A 16,070-nucleotide genomic window follows, 5' to 3' on the forward strand; every position below is an offset into this window, starting at 1 on the left:
AAACTGTATTTGAACTGGGTTTAAGTCATGTATTCGCCATTCTTTGATTAATTAAATTAATTTACGCACGAGTATAAAAACAATGCAAATTACCTATTAAATAAATATTCCAGGTCACAGCTAAATTATGCACATATGATTAATGATTAAACTGAGGGACTAGTTTCATAAGGCTCTACAAATTATAAATAGTTAATCATAAGTTATTTAACCATCTTAAAGCATAACTTCGTTTTCGGGTCTCGTCGACGTTTGGCGCTTAAACTCACAGCTGCCAGGAGAATGTCGCAGCGTGGTCATCGCGGTGCTGGTTGGAGCACACGACTTGGTCAAGCCAGCGCGGGTTCTGGTCGATGCACTGCTCGGATTTGATTGCAGACCTATAGATTAAATAGTTAATAGTTAGTTAATTGAACTAACTGCCAGTGAATTGATGCCACCGAAACTTACCAAAGTTACCCATAATTTCGTTATAAATTCTGCGCTTAAACACAAATATAATGAAGACAAAGATTCCAAGTAGCACATTGAACGAATCGCTGATGGTCCAGAAGAACGTTTTCTTGTGATCGTAAAAGAGAATGCTAACTATTTCCAAAAGCCAGGTGATGCCCATTACGAAACACAGTTTCGTGTTCATAACGAATCTGGTTTTGTCCTGAAAGAATCGTCTTTTCAGAACTGGCTTGTCGCTGTTCAAGCTCTGCATCTTGTATATCTCATTCTTCACTTTGTTGCAATATTTCATCGTGAGCACGAATAGAACCAAGTTTATAATGAAGAGTATGCCGACTGGACCCGAAAAGAACAACAAGCTGGCTGAGCCAAAAGAATCATCTGTAATTAATACAAAAATACATAAATACGTTGATATTTAAATTATATTTTAAGTAGATTTTTAACTTACACGTAAACCAGCAACGACCGTGTCCAAAATTTGGACGAACCGCATCCGGTAAAATGTCAGATTTCGTAAAAGCTATGGTTATTGCAGTTAGCAAAGTTGGTAGACCCCAGCCATAACACGAATACCAAATAAACTGCCTTCTCAGGTCGCTCTTTTCGCAGCTTTTAATCTTAGTTGATCTATAATTGAATCAGTATACATTATTGTAAGTTTTTCTATTTTCAAAAGTATTTGTACTTGCCCAAATGTTTTCCATATGTCAAAGGAAGTAATGTTCATCCAAGAAAAGGCAGCCATTAAACAGAAGTACACGAAAAAACCTTCAAGATACAATAAATAAATACAAGAAATAAATATATTATTAACTAAAGAAGTTCGAAAAGAAAATATATATCATTTAGGCTCTAAAATGTAACAAGAAATTGAGACAGAATACCCTTAAACAATAAAGAACTTGACGAGTATAAATATGAAGGTAATAATAAATATTATCGATAATAACTTGTCGTCTCCTGTCCCAGCAGGATTATTAAACTAATTACCTAATGGCTGCATTACCCACCAGATAGAAAACAGATGTCGTCATTCGAAGTGGGTCGCAATTGGCCCAGCGCGATTCCCAGATATGCGGCAAACAAGCTGCTAACGAGGCAAATTAGGATTTTGCCGGGCAGGTTCCTCAATTTGGCAATCGAGATGTAGACAATCAGTGTGAGTGCATAGAAGCAGCAGGATATGAGCAGGCCAATGGGGTACATCTTGAAGCGAATCCTGTCGCCGGTCACCACCTTATTGTCAAAGCACAAAAATGTATACAGCTGCTCTGAAAGGAACGAAGGCAAATAGTTAGGATTGCACAATACAATACTGTACAAAATATGTCAATTCAAATAGGAAGGAGTTTACCTTTTGATTGGGTCTAACACGCTCCACGCAGTACTGGGTATTCGTGTAGGTTTTGAACGTGTTATGAATGATAAGTGAGCCATTGGACGGATTGATCGTATGCGAATCGTCTGGAAAATTGTCAGGATCCAAGCGAAACTTTGGGCACTGCAGGCCGTGAACAATTCCGAAATCTGAAAAGTAGTGAACACACACTTTACAATCTGACCTATGTCAATAAAAAGGCAAATGTGTCATTCACTCGTTGATTAGTTAGATAAGAAAGTTTGACAAAAATAATTAAAATGAAAAATGTCACTACTAATGTATGACGTAAATAACTTCCGATAGCAACATTTGCCAGGCACTTTAAATCAATTGTTTATACCACCTATTTGATCAGACAAATGGAAAACATCAACATCGATTGCTTCCAATTCTTAATAATATTTTTGATCATTAAGTTTACGACTCTAATGGGCGATTACTGCATTCAATTGGCGCTCGTTTCCTGCTAGAAAAAACCTATAAAAACAACTATAAAACTGGTGACGACATACCTGAGGGTTTTGAGAAGTTTGCGTTGATATTTAGGTTCTGAAAGCCCTCGAATTTGAAATCGGTTCCATCGATTTTGCAATAGGTACTGGAATTTCCTTTGGCATACATTTCACCTTCGGCACAACAACGTCGAATACAGGGTATTTTTTGGCAAATTTTCGTTTCCTGGCAAGCACGCACCAGGAACTTCTGTTCCGGAAATGCTCCTCCATCCAAATCCGCATCGCCGGAGTCGTGTATAGCTTCGATGCAAAACTTGGAGCTGGTCAAACTGTTGGATCCATCTTTCCAAATCAACGAGTTATTATGAAAGTGGACTTTTCCGGAGGACACCGTATATTCCACGAGTGCTCCGTGGTCGGAACAGTTTAGGGTGTTATCAAAAAATATAATTGGACTGCTGATGATGGAGGTATAAACAAAGAAATCGCTTTCGCCCGGTTTGCATGTATTATTTTCGGAAACGTAAATAAATCCCTGTGGGCAGCACTTGTTTACAAATCCAACACTTTGAGACGGCACATTCTTTTCAAATTCACAAGATAAAACGATGAGACGTCTGTTTAATAGTCCAATGCACGAGTTATTTCGCAAATTCAAGGTGCGTTCACCTAAATCACTTATACTCAGACTGCTAAAGTTCTGGCACTTTGATAGTGCGAATCGGTGGTGGCCTGAGTCATTGGTGGCTTCTTCTAATCCAAGGCCCACTGGTGCTATCAATTTGCCTATCACTTGGGCAAGATCCGGAAGTTCACTGATGTTGCTTGCGGCGGAAGCGCACTGGAATATTTCCGCATTGTCCGCACTGCGTCTGTATTTGAATAGTAACGAATTCGCGGGGCAGCATAACTGAACGGCGAGCACTTTTGAAATGCCACTTAAAATCAGGCACACTAAACTTAGTCCGATGTTCATTGTTTACGCCTCGTCTTTTATTTTCAATGACCAATTTGCGAGCTTGTGTAATGTTTGCGTCTTTTCTTAGAACGAACTTTTCATATCTTATCATTGAGGAACCGTTATCGGACCATAAACACTTCGAACCGCATGCAGTTGCCGGATTTAACGAACTGAACTGAAGTCTTCGCGATTCCTTCGCGAGCAAATGCGAATGTTTATGGGTAAACATTTGGCCCGCACACAGACGGACACAACTCGACGTATATAGGCAATACATTTATGGATTCTCGTAAGCTTGTACAAATAAGTTATGCCCCATGGAGTGCCCAACACTTAGCATGCTGGGGGTGCTCACGGATGGTATCAATACACCCAAATGGCCGCATATTTATTTAGGTACGTTGCTCTTACACATATCTATCTACACAATTCAATTGATGACTTTGTACACTAGCTTCTGACGGCAAGACAAATGCGACTGCTCGTGTTAACATTGTGCAAAGCTCATTAAGGGGAAATTGATAAGGTACACAGATACACACATACCTACAAAGGTGGGTGAGGTAGGCAATGGATCCTTTAATCGTCTAAGTACGCGACGTACCATTAATCCCTTAGAAACTGTCAAGGATACGCAAGTACTTATCTTTTCAATGAACTTAAGTCTAGTTATTAGCTGACATATTTCTTTAGTTTCAACACAGACATAAATGTCATTTCTATATCTTCCTTTTGTATAATATAAAAATCTCCCCTATCCCAAGTACTATTTATTTATTTTAATATAAATATATGAATTTTGTCATTTTCCAATCGGAATACGCAGGAACAAAGCATAAATCTATTGTTAAAGAAAAGACTTAGAAATCAAAAACATAGTGGTGATAGGATTAAATGATTATATATATTTTTATTTATTTTATTTTATTGTTTATCAGTTCGTTTCTAATGTGTGCTTGAGAGACATATATTTAATATTTTTAAATTATATATGAAAGGTTATTATATAAATATAAATCGCCGATAATCAATTTAAAGCTTAACTAAGATGTTCTACTTCAAACACGTTCGAAGTCTTCCTGTCGTTCCTACTAGAAATGGAACAGGTCTAAGTCCTGTTCACACAGGCAGCTGCTTCATCTGACAAAAATTAAAAATGCATTTCATAAATTGTTTATGATATAATTTAATGATGTGTTTAACCCGGCCTGAGTGGAGTTGCATATTGAAAATGATTTTCTTATTAATTTAAAATTAAAATAACGCAGCTAACATAACAAATGTCTTAAATATTTGAGTATACATATGCACCTACACGTTTTATAAGAGGAAAATTTAAATGCTGAATTTAATTTGAAATAAAATAATTTTTGTCTTAATATGTGTTAATATATTTATTTGTTTATGTTACGCCCATGTATTCAATTATTCTTACACGTTTAGAAGTTGTAAAATTTGTTTCATTCCAACGTTCCAAATCAGGGCAATATATATTTATTATCTACACCGAGTGAAAATATTTTCCGAGTCATCAGAAATTTGTATTATTGATAGCATGTTGTAAGGCGACTCGACTATTTTGAAGCTAAGTGAAATTTTATATTGAAACGCAAAGTTGAATACGTGAGCAGTATATGAAAATCGGTGAATGCAGTGACTTCATTAGTCAACCGAAAGCAAAAAAGAGCGAAATACATTTTTTAAACAAACTAAACTAAAATTTCACTGTGAATAATGATGACTGAAAAGTTAAATTCTGGGCACACTAATTTAACAAGCAAGGGGTTTGTATATTTTATATTTATTTATTTGTTTTCACAAGAGGACCCACGCTTGGTGTCACCACAAACATAATATGCATGCGTATTCACCAGCCCATATTTATGGTTAGATTCCGAAAAAACAAGCCGTTTTCTAGTTTAGAACGTAAATTTTTGCAAATAATTGAGCATGTAAAAGCCGAAGATCTATATTTTAGCAACATCATATAGTTAGGCTGTTTTCACTTAACAACTAAACCTGCAGAACATGTTATCTAATGAAAAAAACCAAACAATGTAATTTTCACATTTATTTCACTTGATTGTATGTATTAGCGGAACATGTGTACATATGTATAAAAGAGTTATGTACATATGTAGTTGCAGATGTGCACTCGTGGAAATATTTACCGTTAAAAGTGTTGCTAAATACAATTGCATCGACTTAAATCATTTAGAAAATAACAATGTATTGATGCAAAACTTCTATTTGGCAATTCTCAACTTTTGAGATCAGAACAAAACAGGTATTTTTTTTCCATTTCAGCGCCGTGAACAGTTATTCGTGGGCTGCCATTTTAAAATTTGGAGTAGCGTTTCTTTTTCTCTCCTTCATAAAAGTGCGAAAGAGAAAAAATGTTGAGTTCAATCGCATTTAGATTGTTCAGTTCTTAAACTCAATTGTTTAATACTTAGGGCATTAGCCAACTTTGCTTACGATTTTAAATCAATATTAATATTATTATTTTTATTAATAAATGGCTTAGACTTTAGCTTAAAATACGCTTTACATAAAAGAATTAGTTTACAAAATTCTAAAAACCAAAATTAAATAAAAAAAAAATTTTTTTTCAATTTTTAGCCTAAATATATACACAATTTAAATGCTTGACCTACTTTTAACGTAATACTTTAATTACCATTTTATTATTCTCTTTTCATCCAGGATTATAAATGATCTTCAAATTGCTGGAAACACAAGTGACGATATGGGCTGGAAATCAAAGCTGAAGCTGCCGCCAAAGGACAACCGATTCAAAACAACTGTGAGTTTGCCGACAAATCAATCGGAATTTATACAATTCGGAGCACATACGAACTAACTAAATAAATGTATTGCCTTACTCAGGATGTGACCGATACGCGAGGCAATGAATTCGAGGAGTTTTGCCTTAAAAGAGAACTGCTTATGGGTATATTCGAGAAGGGATGGGAGCGCCCTTCGCCAATTCAGGAAGCAGCTATTCCTATAGCTTTAAGTGGAAAAGATGTGCTGGCTCGAGCCAAGAACGGCACAGGCAAGACAGGAGCCTACTGCATCCCAGTTTTAGAACAAATAGACCCAACCAAGGACAAGATTCAGGCCCTTGTGATGGTCCCCACCCGAGAGTTGGCGCTACAAACCTCACAGATATGTATTGAGCTGGCGAAACATCTTGATATCCGGGTAATGGTCACAACGGGAGGTACCATTCTAAAGGATGACATTCTTCGTATTTATCAAAAAGGTGGGTCTTGATAGTTAAAAAACATAATTCGGTTTAATTACAAACTTTCTACATTTCCCCCCTACGCCTGCAGTACAATTAATTATTGCAACTCCCGGACGAATATTAGATCTGATGGATAAGAAAGTTGCCGATATGTCGCATTGCAGAATATTAGTTTTGGATGAGGCCGATAAGCTATTGTCGCTTGATTTTCAAGGCATGCTGGATCATGTTATACTAAAGTTACCAAAGGATCCACAGATCTTGCTATTTTCCGCAACATTTCCACTAACAGTCAAGAATTTCATGGAGAAGCATTTACGCGAGCCTTACGAGATCAACCTGATGGAGGAGCTAACACTAAAGGGTGTCACTCAGTACTATGCATTCGTACAGGAGCGCCAGAAAGTACACTGCTTGAATACGCTGTTTTCGAAGCTACAAATCAATCAGTCTATCATATTCTGCAATTCCACGCAACGTGTCGAGCTATTGGCCAAAAAGATCACAGAGCTTGGATATTGCTGTTACTACATACACGCTAAGATGGCCCAGGCACACAGAAATCGAGTGTTCCACGATTTCCGCCAAGGACTCTGTCGCAATCTGGTGTGCTCCGACCTGTTCACCCGTGGTATCGACGTGCAGGCCGTGAATGTAGTAATCAATTTCGATTTCCCTCGAATGGCAGAGACATACTTGCATCGAATTGGTCGCTCAGGACGTTTCGGTCATTTGGGTGAGTTTAATTGACATTATCATTTCATATTTACCATCTATTAACAAATCTCTGTTTCTCGTTTCAAGGTATTGCTATTAATTTGATAACATACGAGGATCGGTTTGATCTGCATCGGATTGAAAAGGAACTTGGAACCGAAATAAAGCCTATTCCGAAGGTCATAGACCCCGCCCTTTATGTCGCAAACGTTGGCGCATCCGTTGGCGATACTTGCAACAACAGTGATCTGAATAATTCTGCGAACGAGGAGGGCAACGTTAGCAAATAAAACGGATATGCCCTTGTGTAACGCTAGGATCTGAAATAGAGTCTAAATCGTGGAATCAATAAAAACAGATGAACTATTTCAGAAATCAAAATTGTATTAAATAAATGGAAAGCAATTCAATTTTTAAATGCGCTCTTAAGATAACTGAAACGAATGGTCTATAAAAATGAGATCGTTTACTTCTTGCATTCTGTGGGTTTTTGGTGCTGAGAAGTATTACTGGCTATCTTAGATGATAACTAGTTGGGATTTGATAAGAAAGTTAGGCTCTAGCATGCGCCCTAAATGGCAGGCAAGCGATTAAGTTCGTTTATAATAAACCTAGTTTTGGTAGAGGGATTAAATAAAAAAACAGGTCAAAAAATAAGCCCAGGATTTTAGGACAAACTAAAACCTAGATTTACTTACATGGAACACTTACCATTGAGATAATCTAAACCCAATGATTTAATATATTCCTTGAAAAGTACAAAGCGATAATTATAATTTAAATAAAATTTATTTATTAGCATCCAAAATTGTAAGCTTTGCTTGTCAGAGAATATTTACAATAAATGTACAATATTAAACAAATCATATATGTAGGATAGGGTCATAAATTTCCAAACTTTACGTATTAAATATGTTCGATGAGGAGGAAGAGGAGTCGGATTGGTCAAAGTCGATTCTCGCATAGGTATTCCCATCCTCCGGGCACGCGGACACCGGCGGCGATTCGCGTGATCCTCTCTTTAGGTATTTAGCTGGATTTTGGCCGCTGCAATGGGGAAGATCTAGGCTGGCGTAGTGCAGCTCCGGCTGGGATATGCGGGACGACGACCGTGAGGGGAAATTCAAATCTTTAATCTGTAGAATGTTCTGTGCTGTACTTGGATCTGTGCCAGTGCTGCGCGAATCGGCGGCTGGCTTTACTGAATTTATATTGAATTTGGTGAGCGAGCTGCTGCCGACGGTGGCGGTGGCATTATCCGGAATCGTATTCACACTCTCCGTAAGTCTATGTGTACGCTCCAGGTTATCCTTGTGCATACCCTTTTGGTATAATTTCGATGAGATGAGTGAGCTGTCGCTTTTAATTTGCAGAATTTTGTAGCCGGCCTCGTTAAATTTTGTGAAATCATTCGCTTTGTCCTTGATTTGTGTGTAGTCTTCGCTGCTTATCGAATGAACCAACTTCTTTTCCTCATGCCCGCCTATATCCAAATTGTTGTTCTCGACAATCTTGTCCGTCAGATTATTTAGCTTATCGCTCTGCACGCACACCTTCTCGCAATCAATTTGATTTGCTGAATGCACATCATGGCTTTTGCTTTTACTCTCGACATTTGTGGGTTTCAAGCTAAAGGGGTTGTCATTCAGTGGCGAGTTCGACTTCTTCTCCTCGCTTCTGCTGGGCTGCTCTCTCCATTTCTCAGCGGATATATTGTATGTGCTAATTTTGTTTAAATCCTGCACTGGTGCGGCTGTTGCGGTGAGGAGTGGCGGTGCGGTAGTCTGATAGTCTGATAGCTTGAGCTTCTCCACTTTGATTGGAAGGCAATTCGAACTGGGAGTGTATCCATTACCGACTGGCTTCATCTCGAGGTAACCATCCTCGGATGTGATCGCTGTGTTATTCAGTTTGCTGCCATTGAAAATGTCCTTCTGACTTGTGGCGTGCAGAGTTAGGCTGGAGCTATCCGTTCGGGGGGCTTTTGGGAACACGTTTTCAATGTATTTCGGAATTTCATTGTTCTTGATGAACTTCTGCTTTTCCAAATTGGTTGCTTGTGAAAAATCAATTTCCATTAAGTCACTCATTCGGTCGGAGTTTATCTGGTTCTTCAGACTGAGTAGTGGAGCACTTGTGGACTTCTTTTGCCGATTGGCACTGCTGCCATAGCTGGATCCCTCCTTGCCAATGCTACTCTGACTCCTATTCGACGCGAACTCATGTTTATTGTCCTCCACGAGGACCACTCGCTGCAGGTCGCAGCGCGGTATCTTCGACTTGGAACCCACCGAGTAGGCTCTCACGCGATTCGGATTTTGTCCCGTATCATTCAAGTGGCCGAGGCGCTTATTAAACTTTAAATGCTCTACCTTGTTGCCTATCGAATAGGCGCGAATGGGACGACAGCATCTGTAACAACATGTGATTGCATTATGTGGCACAGTTAAAGCGAAAAGAGTACTCACTGGTTATCAGAGTCCAGATCAAAATCCTTAGCAAGTTTTTCCGACGCGTGCTCCGGAAAGTTGAAATGCAGAGATGCATCTTCCAATCTCTGCAGGTCAGCCTTCTCCTTTTCATGGATAGCATCGGTAGGATTGACTGGATTCATCGGTATGTAGTTTTCGTCACTTTCTGCAGTTAAACAAATTGATCAGCTACTTTTCATGTTAATAAATGGTTTTTGTTTTTGCATTACCATTTGGTTCGGTGACTTTGCTAAATTCCGCACTGGCAAAGTCATCAATGTTTTCCTCAGGAATAGCCGTCTCCGATGTCCGCGTGCTAGTTAATGAAATGATGATTATTATTAAATTATTAGTGCTTATTAACTATTTGAGAGCAACGCACTTTAATCTGTAGTGGCTAAAACTGCCGTTGTCGTCGGATTCATCGACACTAATTGATGAATCTTCGGATTCTGAGCATCTCAATGGCATGGTGAACGTTGGACTATTACTATGCTTGTTGGTTGAGTGCGGACGGATGCCAGATATAGTATTGAATCGCAGTCCATGGTTGGAACCAAAGTACGTTTGATTGCTGGACTCGCTTAGGGTTCCATTTCTGGTTGGTAAGCTATCGCATCTTTCTCTGCTAAAACCTGAAACGTTTGCGTTTGATTAATTCTGGAATATAACATTTAATTAAAGTATTTACCATAGTTATGGGGCGAACTGCAGCTGCGCAATTCGAGAGAGTTTTGACTATTTTGTATGACGTTTACGTTTATCGGCTTCGAAGCTTCGTTTGCAGACGACGATCGCTTTCTCATGGGCTCGTGACTTAAGTCAGGTCTGTTCTGATAAACGTTTATTAAATTCGTGTTCGACTCTGTTTTGGCTGACATAGCGCTAAAAAGAAAAACCAAAATGAATAAAGTTTAATAGGAGATAGTTCAAGAATATGTCGTTTTGTAGGATACTCATGAAATCTAGGATTAGTTGTGATGGGAGCTAAGTACCTCAGTATCATGTTGTGCATATTAGTAGCAACAGCTGCATTATCCGTCTCCATCCACAGATCACCAGATCCCAAGACACTTTGGCGGCCGAGTTCCACGTAGAATATACATTGTGGGGATGCATGACCGCATCTGAAATGAAGTCCAAATTATATTACAATCCCTTGCAGTTTTGCTAAGAACAACTAACCGCCTGATCGTGGTCAAAAGTATTTCAATGCTCGCAACGCGATCCTCGCCATTGGGCGTCTTCTCCGGTCCAATGCACACGAATGTCAGGGATTTTGAAGTAAGGCAACAGTGGTAGGTTCCGGTGATTCCAACTTTCTCCGAAATACCCTTCTTTTGAATGACAACTTGCCAAACTTGGTCTGAAAAGCGAAGTAAAGAGTTTAGGTTCGATACCAACTGGTAGTTATAGTTTGCCATACCATAAGGTGAGTGCGCTGTTCCATTCGAATTGGCTATGTTCCTTTGCAGAACTAGTAGTTTGTCCAGCCATTTGCGTAGATCATTTTCGTTCTCGAGAACGATGCCGAATCCACCGTCTCTGGAGGAGAGCACAATGACAAATCTATGCTTGGTGTCCAAGCGGCGATTGATGTTGAAGCAATTCTTCAGATAGATAACCCTTTTTGGCTCGGCTCTTTGCAGGAACTTCTTTTCGGTATCGTAGTACTCCAGCCGGGCTGATGAAGTGCTCGTCTCCTCGTACAGCACAAAGAACTTCTTCTTCATGGTCTTCAGCTTCTTGAGGTTGCCACTCAGCGCCATGCCGTCATCCGATATTGATGCCATGATTTTCAATCTTACTTCCTGCAAGACAATGTGTTTTTATTACTTGATTTGCAAGGCTTTCACTTTCCTTTTACATTAAAGAACACTTTTAGTGTTGCAAACACATGTATAATGGTTTTTGCACTGTAATTTAGAAACATATACCCAAGTTATAGGGTTTACTAATGTAGAAAGCACGAGTTTTGTGCAAAACATTTCCTTTTCTAAGCACAAACAACACAAAATATTTCCAAATGCCGAAACAACAAATCGCTTTTCACAACGCAAACACGCGAAAAGCATTCGCAATGTCGGCTGGCAAAAAATCCTTGCCGTCTGTCAACATCGAGCATCGGAAATCGCAATCAAAACACGCAATTACGTCGTTTATGTCAATATTCGAGTGCAGCTTAGGCGGCGCGACGTTTGGGATGTGAAGCGATGGAATTCGGAATCGGAATCGGAATTGGATGTGGAATTGTGAATTCATAATTGGCTCACTGTGCTGGCGCTGTAAAGATTGTTTATTTCGTTTTCAGGTTTCTGCGCATTGCATTAAGATAACCGCAGCTAGATGCTCATTTTATTATACATATATGTACGTACATTTGTACATGCATAAGTACGTGCGCGCGTATGTTTGTACATATTTTGTTTTATAGATGAGCATCATAAATATATATACATATATATATATTTATGTGTACATATGTCTGTGGAATTCTAATACATCTAACATACATATGTATCTGCGAGTTATTTTTCCCCGTAGGCATGTATGTACAAACAACGATACATATGGAACACTCTGGTGGTATCATTTACAAACGCACATGGATATGGGAAATAATACCTCAACGACAATGTGGCTGGGACATGTGTTACCTAAGGCGTCTAGCTGCCCGTATGCCCGATATGCGCGAAATCAGTGTTTACAAGTTATCCGCGCGATACATTTAGCATTTGTATTATTATTGTTCACCAACGCAATTCTTTATTATCAAACCCACATTTGTTCGCGATGACACTTTGCTGTTATCGTTATCGCAGCATAGGAATAACAGTACGAAGTTGCCATCCCGGTCTCTACACCGGTGAGAGTTGCCATCCCGATTTCCACACCGGCTCATTCGATAATAATCGAGTTATCGAATGACCGTTTGATTCGTTTAAATTTAGTATAACAGTTTTTTATTTAATCATTTTACGATTTTTGTGCTTTAGAAATATTTTTATCGTAAATTAAAATTATCTACTTTCTATATTATAAAAGAATATATCGACTTTATATACCGAAATATTTTATATGGTTAATTTTTTCCCTTTAAATTTTATGAATTAGTGCAACGATTAAAATGTAATTAGCTTCTGAAATCAGGAGAATGAAATGATTAAAATGGCATTTAACTTAAGAAAACGGGCTCAAAAAAAAAGGGTGAGTAAGAAATTACAAAGTTTTGCATATTGATTTTATTTTTTAATGGTTACTATATTTTTAAATACAATTTGAATATTTTATTTGTTGTAATAATTTAACAATACACGCCGTATTGTTGGTAAGCTTTAGTTTTCTTGTGACTGACTAAGGAGGAAAAAGTCGTTCTCTACCGCGTTCTATTATTTGTGTTGTGTGCTTCGTAGTCCATGACTTCCTCATAGATTAGCTCCTTCCACTGCTCCACAGTGTGTTCCCTCTCGTCCACGCTGTGATCATATGGCTCCGGAGCGGGCTGCAAGAGATGCGTGCAATTAAGCGATTAAAAACATTCAATTCGTTGAAATCCAGTTCATGGCGGAGTCACTTACAGCATCCACTTCCTCAGCATCATACCACACGTTAATATATTCATGCTTCAAAGCCTCGTCCACAGATATCCGCTGCTCTGGATCAATGACTAGCATTTTACTAAGAAGATTTCTAGCGTCAGAAGCCTTCCGGCGGCTATTCTGATTATTATCATTTGGAAACAAGCCATCGGGGAAAAGTCTATCAAATGAGTATCCAGTGTATCTAGGACGATTTTCCACATAGTTTCGGACGGTTGGCTGTAACCGCTGCATAAATGAGGGAGATGGTGTACCTAATTGCTCTGCAAGCAGAAAATTTGACAGTCATAACGAGAATCAAGTTTTAGCATCCAGATTTAGGCAGCAACTTACCAATAATTTTATTCCACTGATCTATATGATCCGTTCCAGGAAACAGCACACCGCCCCGTATCATTTCGCCCATGATGCAACCGACGGACCATATGTCCACGTTCTCTGTGTATCCCATGCCCAAAATGACCTCTGGAGCCCTGTAATATCGGGTGACCACATAGGGAGTCATCATGAAGGTAGTTCCTGCAGTACGTGCCAGACCGAAATCCAAAATTTTTAGAGTGCAGTCGGCCTTTACAACTATATTGGATGGCTTTAAGTCCTGCAAATGAAGTATTGCTTATATTTCGTACTCTTTTTAAGATGCACTCATACTGTACTCTGTGGATAATTCCTGCTGAGTGTAAATGTTTTATTCCGCACAACATTTGATAAAGCAAATAGGACATTCTGTCGTGATCCAGGTCCATTTGGATGACCTGGCAGAGATTAGCGTCCATCAGCTCCATGACCAGGTAGACATCCTGAAACTCCTCCAAGTTCCTTTGCGGCGTAAAAGCATTAAGTAAGCCAATAATCTACGGATTAAACTCTTTTGTTTAGTAACAATTTGCAGTTGAGGGGACAAGTTGCATACGTTTTTATGGTTAACAAGCTTCATTAGCTTGAACTCCCTATATGCTCGCTTGGCATGGGTTACATTTTGGAATGGTCGAGATAGTTTCTTAATCGCCACATTTTGCTGGGTGATAGTATCGTAAGCGGCGCTGTAATGCATTTCGAATTCAACAAATTAGATATTTTCTTTCATATTTTAGCTCATCTTATCTAATCTTACAAACAATATACAATGGAGCGCCACAGATATGACTTTATATGTTACTTATGCGACGCTCCCAATAAAATATGATTACCATTTGATTATCGCAATGAAAACATAAGTTAAGATCATATCTAGATATATCTCCATGCATAAATAGCTTAATTTTGTATGCCAAAAACCCTTAAATGTATTATATGTAATAACATATTGATAGCCACTTACCATACTATTCCTTGGGCACCTGATCCTATGGGCCGTAGGTTAATGTACCGACTGTGGATGGTGAAGTTGGTGTCTCCCACCTCGACGGTGTAGTGCTGGTGCTGAGCTGTCGTCATTTTTCACTGATTTTATTTATTACTAGTTGAGAGCAAGGAGCATATCGGCCTTTTCAAGAGGGTACATAAGATAAATCAATACGGTTTTCACAGTGTGATTCTGTTTTATATAAGGAGCAAAGACGGCCGTATGTATGGCTCCATTCCGAATGGGTGGAGGCAGTTTTCAGACAACTTCGTCTGGGATTAGGGGGTAGGAAAACAATAACTTGGCCTGGCCTTATTTCGACAGAATGTTATGGCCATTAAGTGGGTCTATGTTGTCGCGAGGGGTGAAATTTACTGGCTAGTGTGTGGCGAGTTTGTTGCCAAACCACGAGCAAAAAATATCGAGTTCCTTCAAAAAGATACAATTGCATAACGCAGTCACTTATTTGAGCCGACTTCGAATGCCGAGCCCCGTCTTCTATTGATAAGCATTTAAATGTTTGCCGCACACATGTCGAATATGGTTGGAAAAACACCCAACAGAAATCACCGACCGTTTCGTTCTTGGAGCAAAGTGTTTAGCGGCACGCACAGGAAAAAAAACCGATTTAAAATCGATATGTCGGCTTAAACATAAAAGTACGGAATGTTGGACCACAGCGATGTACATAGGTTCATGTGTATGCATGCCGTTGCCTGTGTAAATATGTACATACACACGATTTGTATGCTGATGAAAACTGTAAACTTCTACTGGTATACATATATGTAAGATGTAAGCCACATACATACATATGCACATACAGTCACACAAATGTGGGTCGATAATTTAGTAACTTTTCAAACTATCTCTCAGATAAAAGATATTCCCCGTGTATTCGTACATCGAAAAAGCGCTCGTTTGCGCTGCAGATAATAAAGCGGTCTTCGCTTCGGGTAGTGTCGATATGTAAACGTTAGACATTTGCGCATACATAGGTACATACACTCTTTGGGCAGTTGACATTTTATGTTAAATATCAATAATTTTTTTCATAACCGGCACAACTATAATTGCTTTCAATCGATTATGGCACGTTTTGCAGGAGTGTTTCGGGGATTCGATATTTGATGGGAATGGAACGTAATAGAATATTTATTTACCATTTAACGAAGAAGTACAGATTTTCTTGTGAAAATATAAAATCGATTTTTTTTCTATTTTATTCTACACACTGGGCACTCAAAGTGGCGAGCATTTTAAACTATGTTAATGTTATTGAAATTTAAGAATCAACTATCTGCGGCACTTTCGCATGAGAATAATTGTACATGGATACAATACAATATACGAAAATCTATTGGAATATTCGATCACAACAAAGTTACTTAAATCGGTGTGACCAGATTGCAGTAGGACCAAAACCGCA

The 16,070-nt window shown here is 38.7% G+C and overlaps 4 protein-coding genes and 1 long non-coding RNA gene across 7 annotated transcripts; 2 read left to right on the forward strand and 3 right to left on the reverse strand.

Moving 5' to 3' along the window:
* Position 1: 1 nt before the first annotated feature.
* Positions 2-3,365, reverse strand: LOC6611935 (probable G-protein coupled receptor Mth-like 3). 2 transcript variants are annotated; one of them, XM_032725227.1, is made up of 7 exons: positions 2,353-3,365; positions 1,814-1,986; positions 1,470-1,725; positions 1,149-1,227; positions 908-1,086; positions 451-837; positions 2-380 (listed from the first exon to the last, which is right to left on the reverse strand). In XM_032725227.1, the coding sequence occupies exons 1-7, from the start codon at positions 3,269-3,271 to the stop codon at positions 217-219; spliced, it is 2,157 nt and encodes a 718-aa protein (XP_032581118.1). In that variant the 5' UTR covers positions 3,272-3,365; the 3' UTR covers positions 2-216. The 2 variants fall into 2 exon arrangements, with proteins under 2 accessions (XP_032581118.1, XP_032581119.1); XM_032725228.1 differs by lacking the exons at positions 2-380; positions 451-837; positions 908-1,086; positions 1,149-1,227 and having other exon boundaries at positions 1,596-1,730.
* A 59-nt stretch (positions 3,366-3,424) lies between these two features.
* LOC116802101 lies at positions 3,425-4,446 on the forward strand. Its single transcript, XR_004362471.1, has 2 exons — positions 3,425-3,652; positions 3,711-4,446. It is a non-coding gene; the product is annotated as an uncharacterized LOC116802101 (long non-coding RNA).
* A 347-nt stretch (positions 4,447-4,793) lies between these two features.
* On the forward strand, positions 4,794-7,636 carry LOC6611936 (ATP-dependent RNA helicase me31b). The gene is made up of 5 exons (XM_002036417.2): positions 4,794-5,040; positions 5,963-6,062; positions 6,146-6,524; positions 6,598-7,245; positions 7,314-7,636. Exons 1-5 carry the CDS (start codon positions 4,991-4,993, stop codon positions 7,514-7,516), a joined length of 1,380 nt encoding a protein of 459 aa, XP_002036453.1. The 5' UTR covers positions 4,794-4,990; the 3' UTR covers positions 7,517-7,636.
* A 360-nt stretch (positions 7,637-7,996) lies between these two features.
* LOC6611937 (insulin receptor substrate 1) lies at positions 7,997-12,506 on the reverse strand. 2 transcript variants are annotated; one of them, XM_032717565.1, is made up of 9 exons: positions 12,355-12,506; positions 11,124-11,508; positions 10,883-11,063; positions 10,693-10,824; positions 10,389-10,582; positions 10,080-10,332; positions 9,928-10,013; positions 9,695-9,863; positions 7,997-9,638 (listed from the first exon to the last, which is right to left on the reverse strand). In XM_032717565.1, the coding sequence occupies exons 2-9, from the start codon at positions 11,488-11,490 to the stop codon at positions 8,126-8,128; spliced, it is 2,895 nt and encodes a 964-aa protein (XP_032573456.1). In that variant the 5' UTR covers positions 11,491-11,508; positions 12,355-12,506; the 3' UTR covers positions 7,997-8,125. The 2 variants fall into 2 exon arrangements, with proteins under 2 accessions (XP_032573456.1, XP_002036454.1); XM_002036418.2 differs by having other exon boundaries at positions 12,323-12,506.
* Positions 12,507-12,931: 425 nt separating this feature from the next.
* On the reverse strand, positions 12,932-16,012 carry LOC6611938 (stress-activated protein kinase JNK). Its single transcript, XM_002036419.2, has 7 exons — positions 15,805-16,012; positions 14,618-14,782; positions 14,210-14,339; positions 13,953-14,150; positions 13,630-13,894; positions 13,276-13,559; positions 12,932-13,199 (listed from the first exon to the last, which is right to left on the reverse strand). The coding sequence occupies exons 2-7, from the start codon at positions 14,731-14,733 to the stop codon at positions 13,074-13,076; spliced, it is 1,119 nt and encodes a 372-aa protein (XP_002036455.1). The 5' UTR covers positions 14,734-14,782; positions 15,805-16,012; the 3' UTR covers positions 12,932-13,073.
* Between the last annotated feature and the right edge of the window lie 58 nt (positions 16,013-16,070).

This window comes from Drosophila sechellia, chromosome 2L (genome assembly GCF_004382195.2).
Source record: "Drosophila sechellia strain sech25 chromosome 2L, ASM438219v1, whole genome shotgun sequence".
NCBI lineage: Eukaryota > Metazoa > Arthropoda > Insecta > Diptera > Drosophilidae > Drosophila > Drosophila sechellia.

Excerpts from the sequence above, each read along its gene's own strand:
- LOC6611936 (XM_002036417.2), top strand. The coding sequence starts at position 4,991 with ATGATGACTGAAAAGTTAAATTCTGGGCACACTAATTTAACAAGCAAG. Across the intron at positions 5,041-5,962 it reads ACTAATTTAACAAGCAAGGG|GATTATAAATGATCTTCAAA; the intron begins GTTTGTATATTT and ends CTTTTCATCCAG. Across the intron at positions 7,246-7,313 it reads AGGACGTTTCGGTCATTTGG|GTATTGCTATTAATTTGATA; the intron begins GTGAGTTTAATT and ends TCTCGTTTCAAG.
- LOC6611937 (XM_032717565.1), bottom strand. The coding sequence starts at position 11,490 with ATGGCATCAATATCGGATGACGGCATGGCGCTGAGTGGCAACCTCAAG. Across the intron at positions 10,825-10,882 it reads CTTTTGACCACGATCAGGCG|ATGCGGTCATGCATCCCCAC; the intron begins GTTAGTTGTTCT and ends ACTTCATTTCAG. Across the intron at positions 9,864-9,927 it reads CAAAGTCACCGAACCAAATG|AAAGTGACGAAAACTACATA; the intron begins GTAATGCAAAAA and ends GTTTAACTGCAG.
- LOC6611935 (XM_032725227.1), bottom strand. The coding sequence starts at position 3,271 with ATGAACATCGGACTAAGTTTAGTGTGCCTGATTTTAAGTGGCATTTCA. Across the intron at positions 1,726-1,813 it reads GTGTTAGACCCAATCAAAAG|CTGTATACATTTTTGTGCTT; the intron begins GTAAACTCCTTC and ends CTTTCAGAGCAG. Across the intron at positions 381-450 it reads CGAAATTATGGGTAACTTTG|GTCTGCAATCAAATCCGAGC; the intron begins GTAAGTTTCGGT and ends TTTAATCTATAG.
- LOC6611938 (XM_002036419.2), bottom strand. The coding sequence starts at position 14,733 with ATGACGACAGCTCAGCACCAGCACTACACCGTCGAGGTGGGAGACACC. Across the intron at positions 14,340-14,617 it reads GGTGCCCAAGGAATAGTATG|CGCCGCTTACGATACTATCA; the intron begins GTAAGTGGCTAT and ends AATGCATTACAG. Across the intron at positions 13,200-13,275 it reads ATGCTGAGGAAGTGGATGCT|CCCGCTCCGGAGCCATATGA; the intron begins GTAAGTGACTCC and ends CATCTCTTGCAG.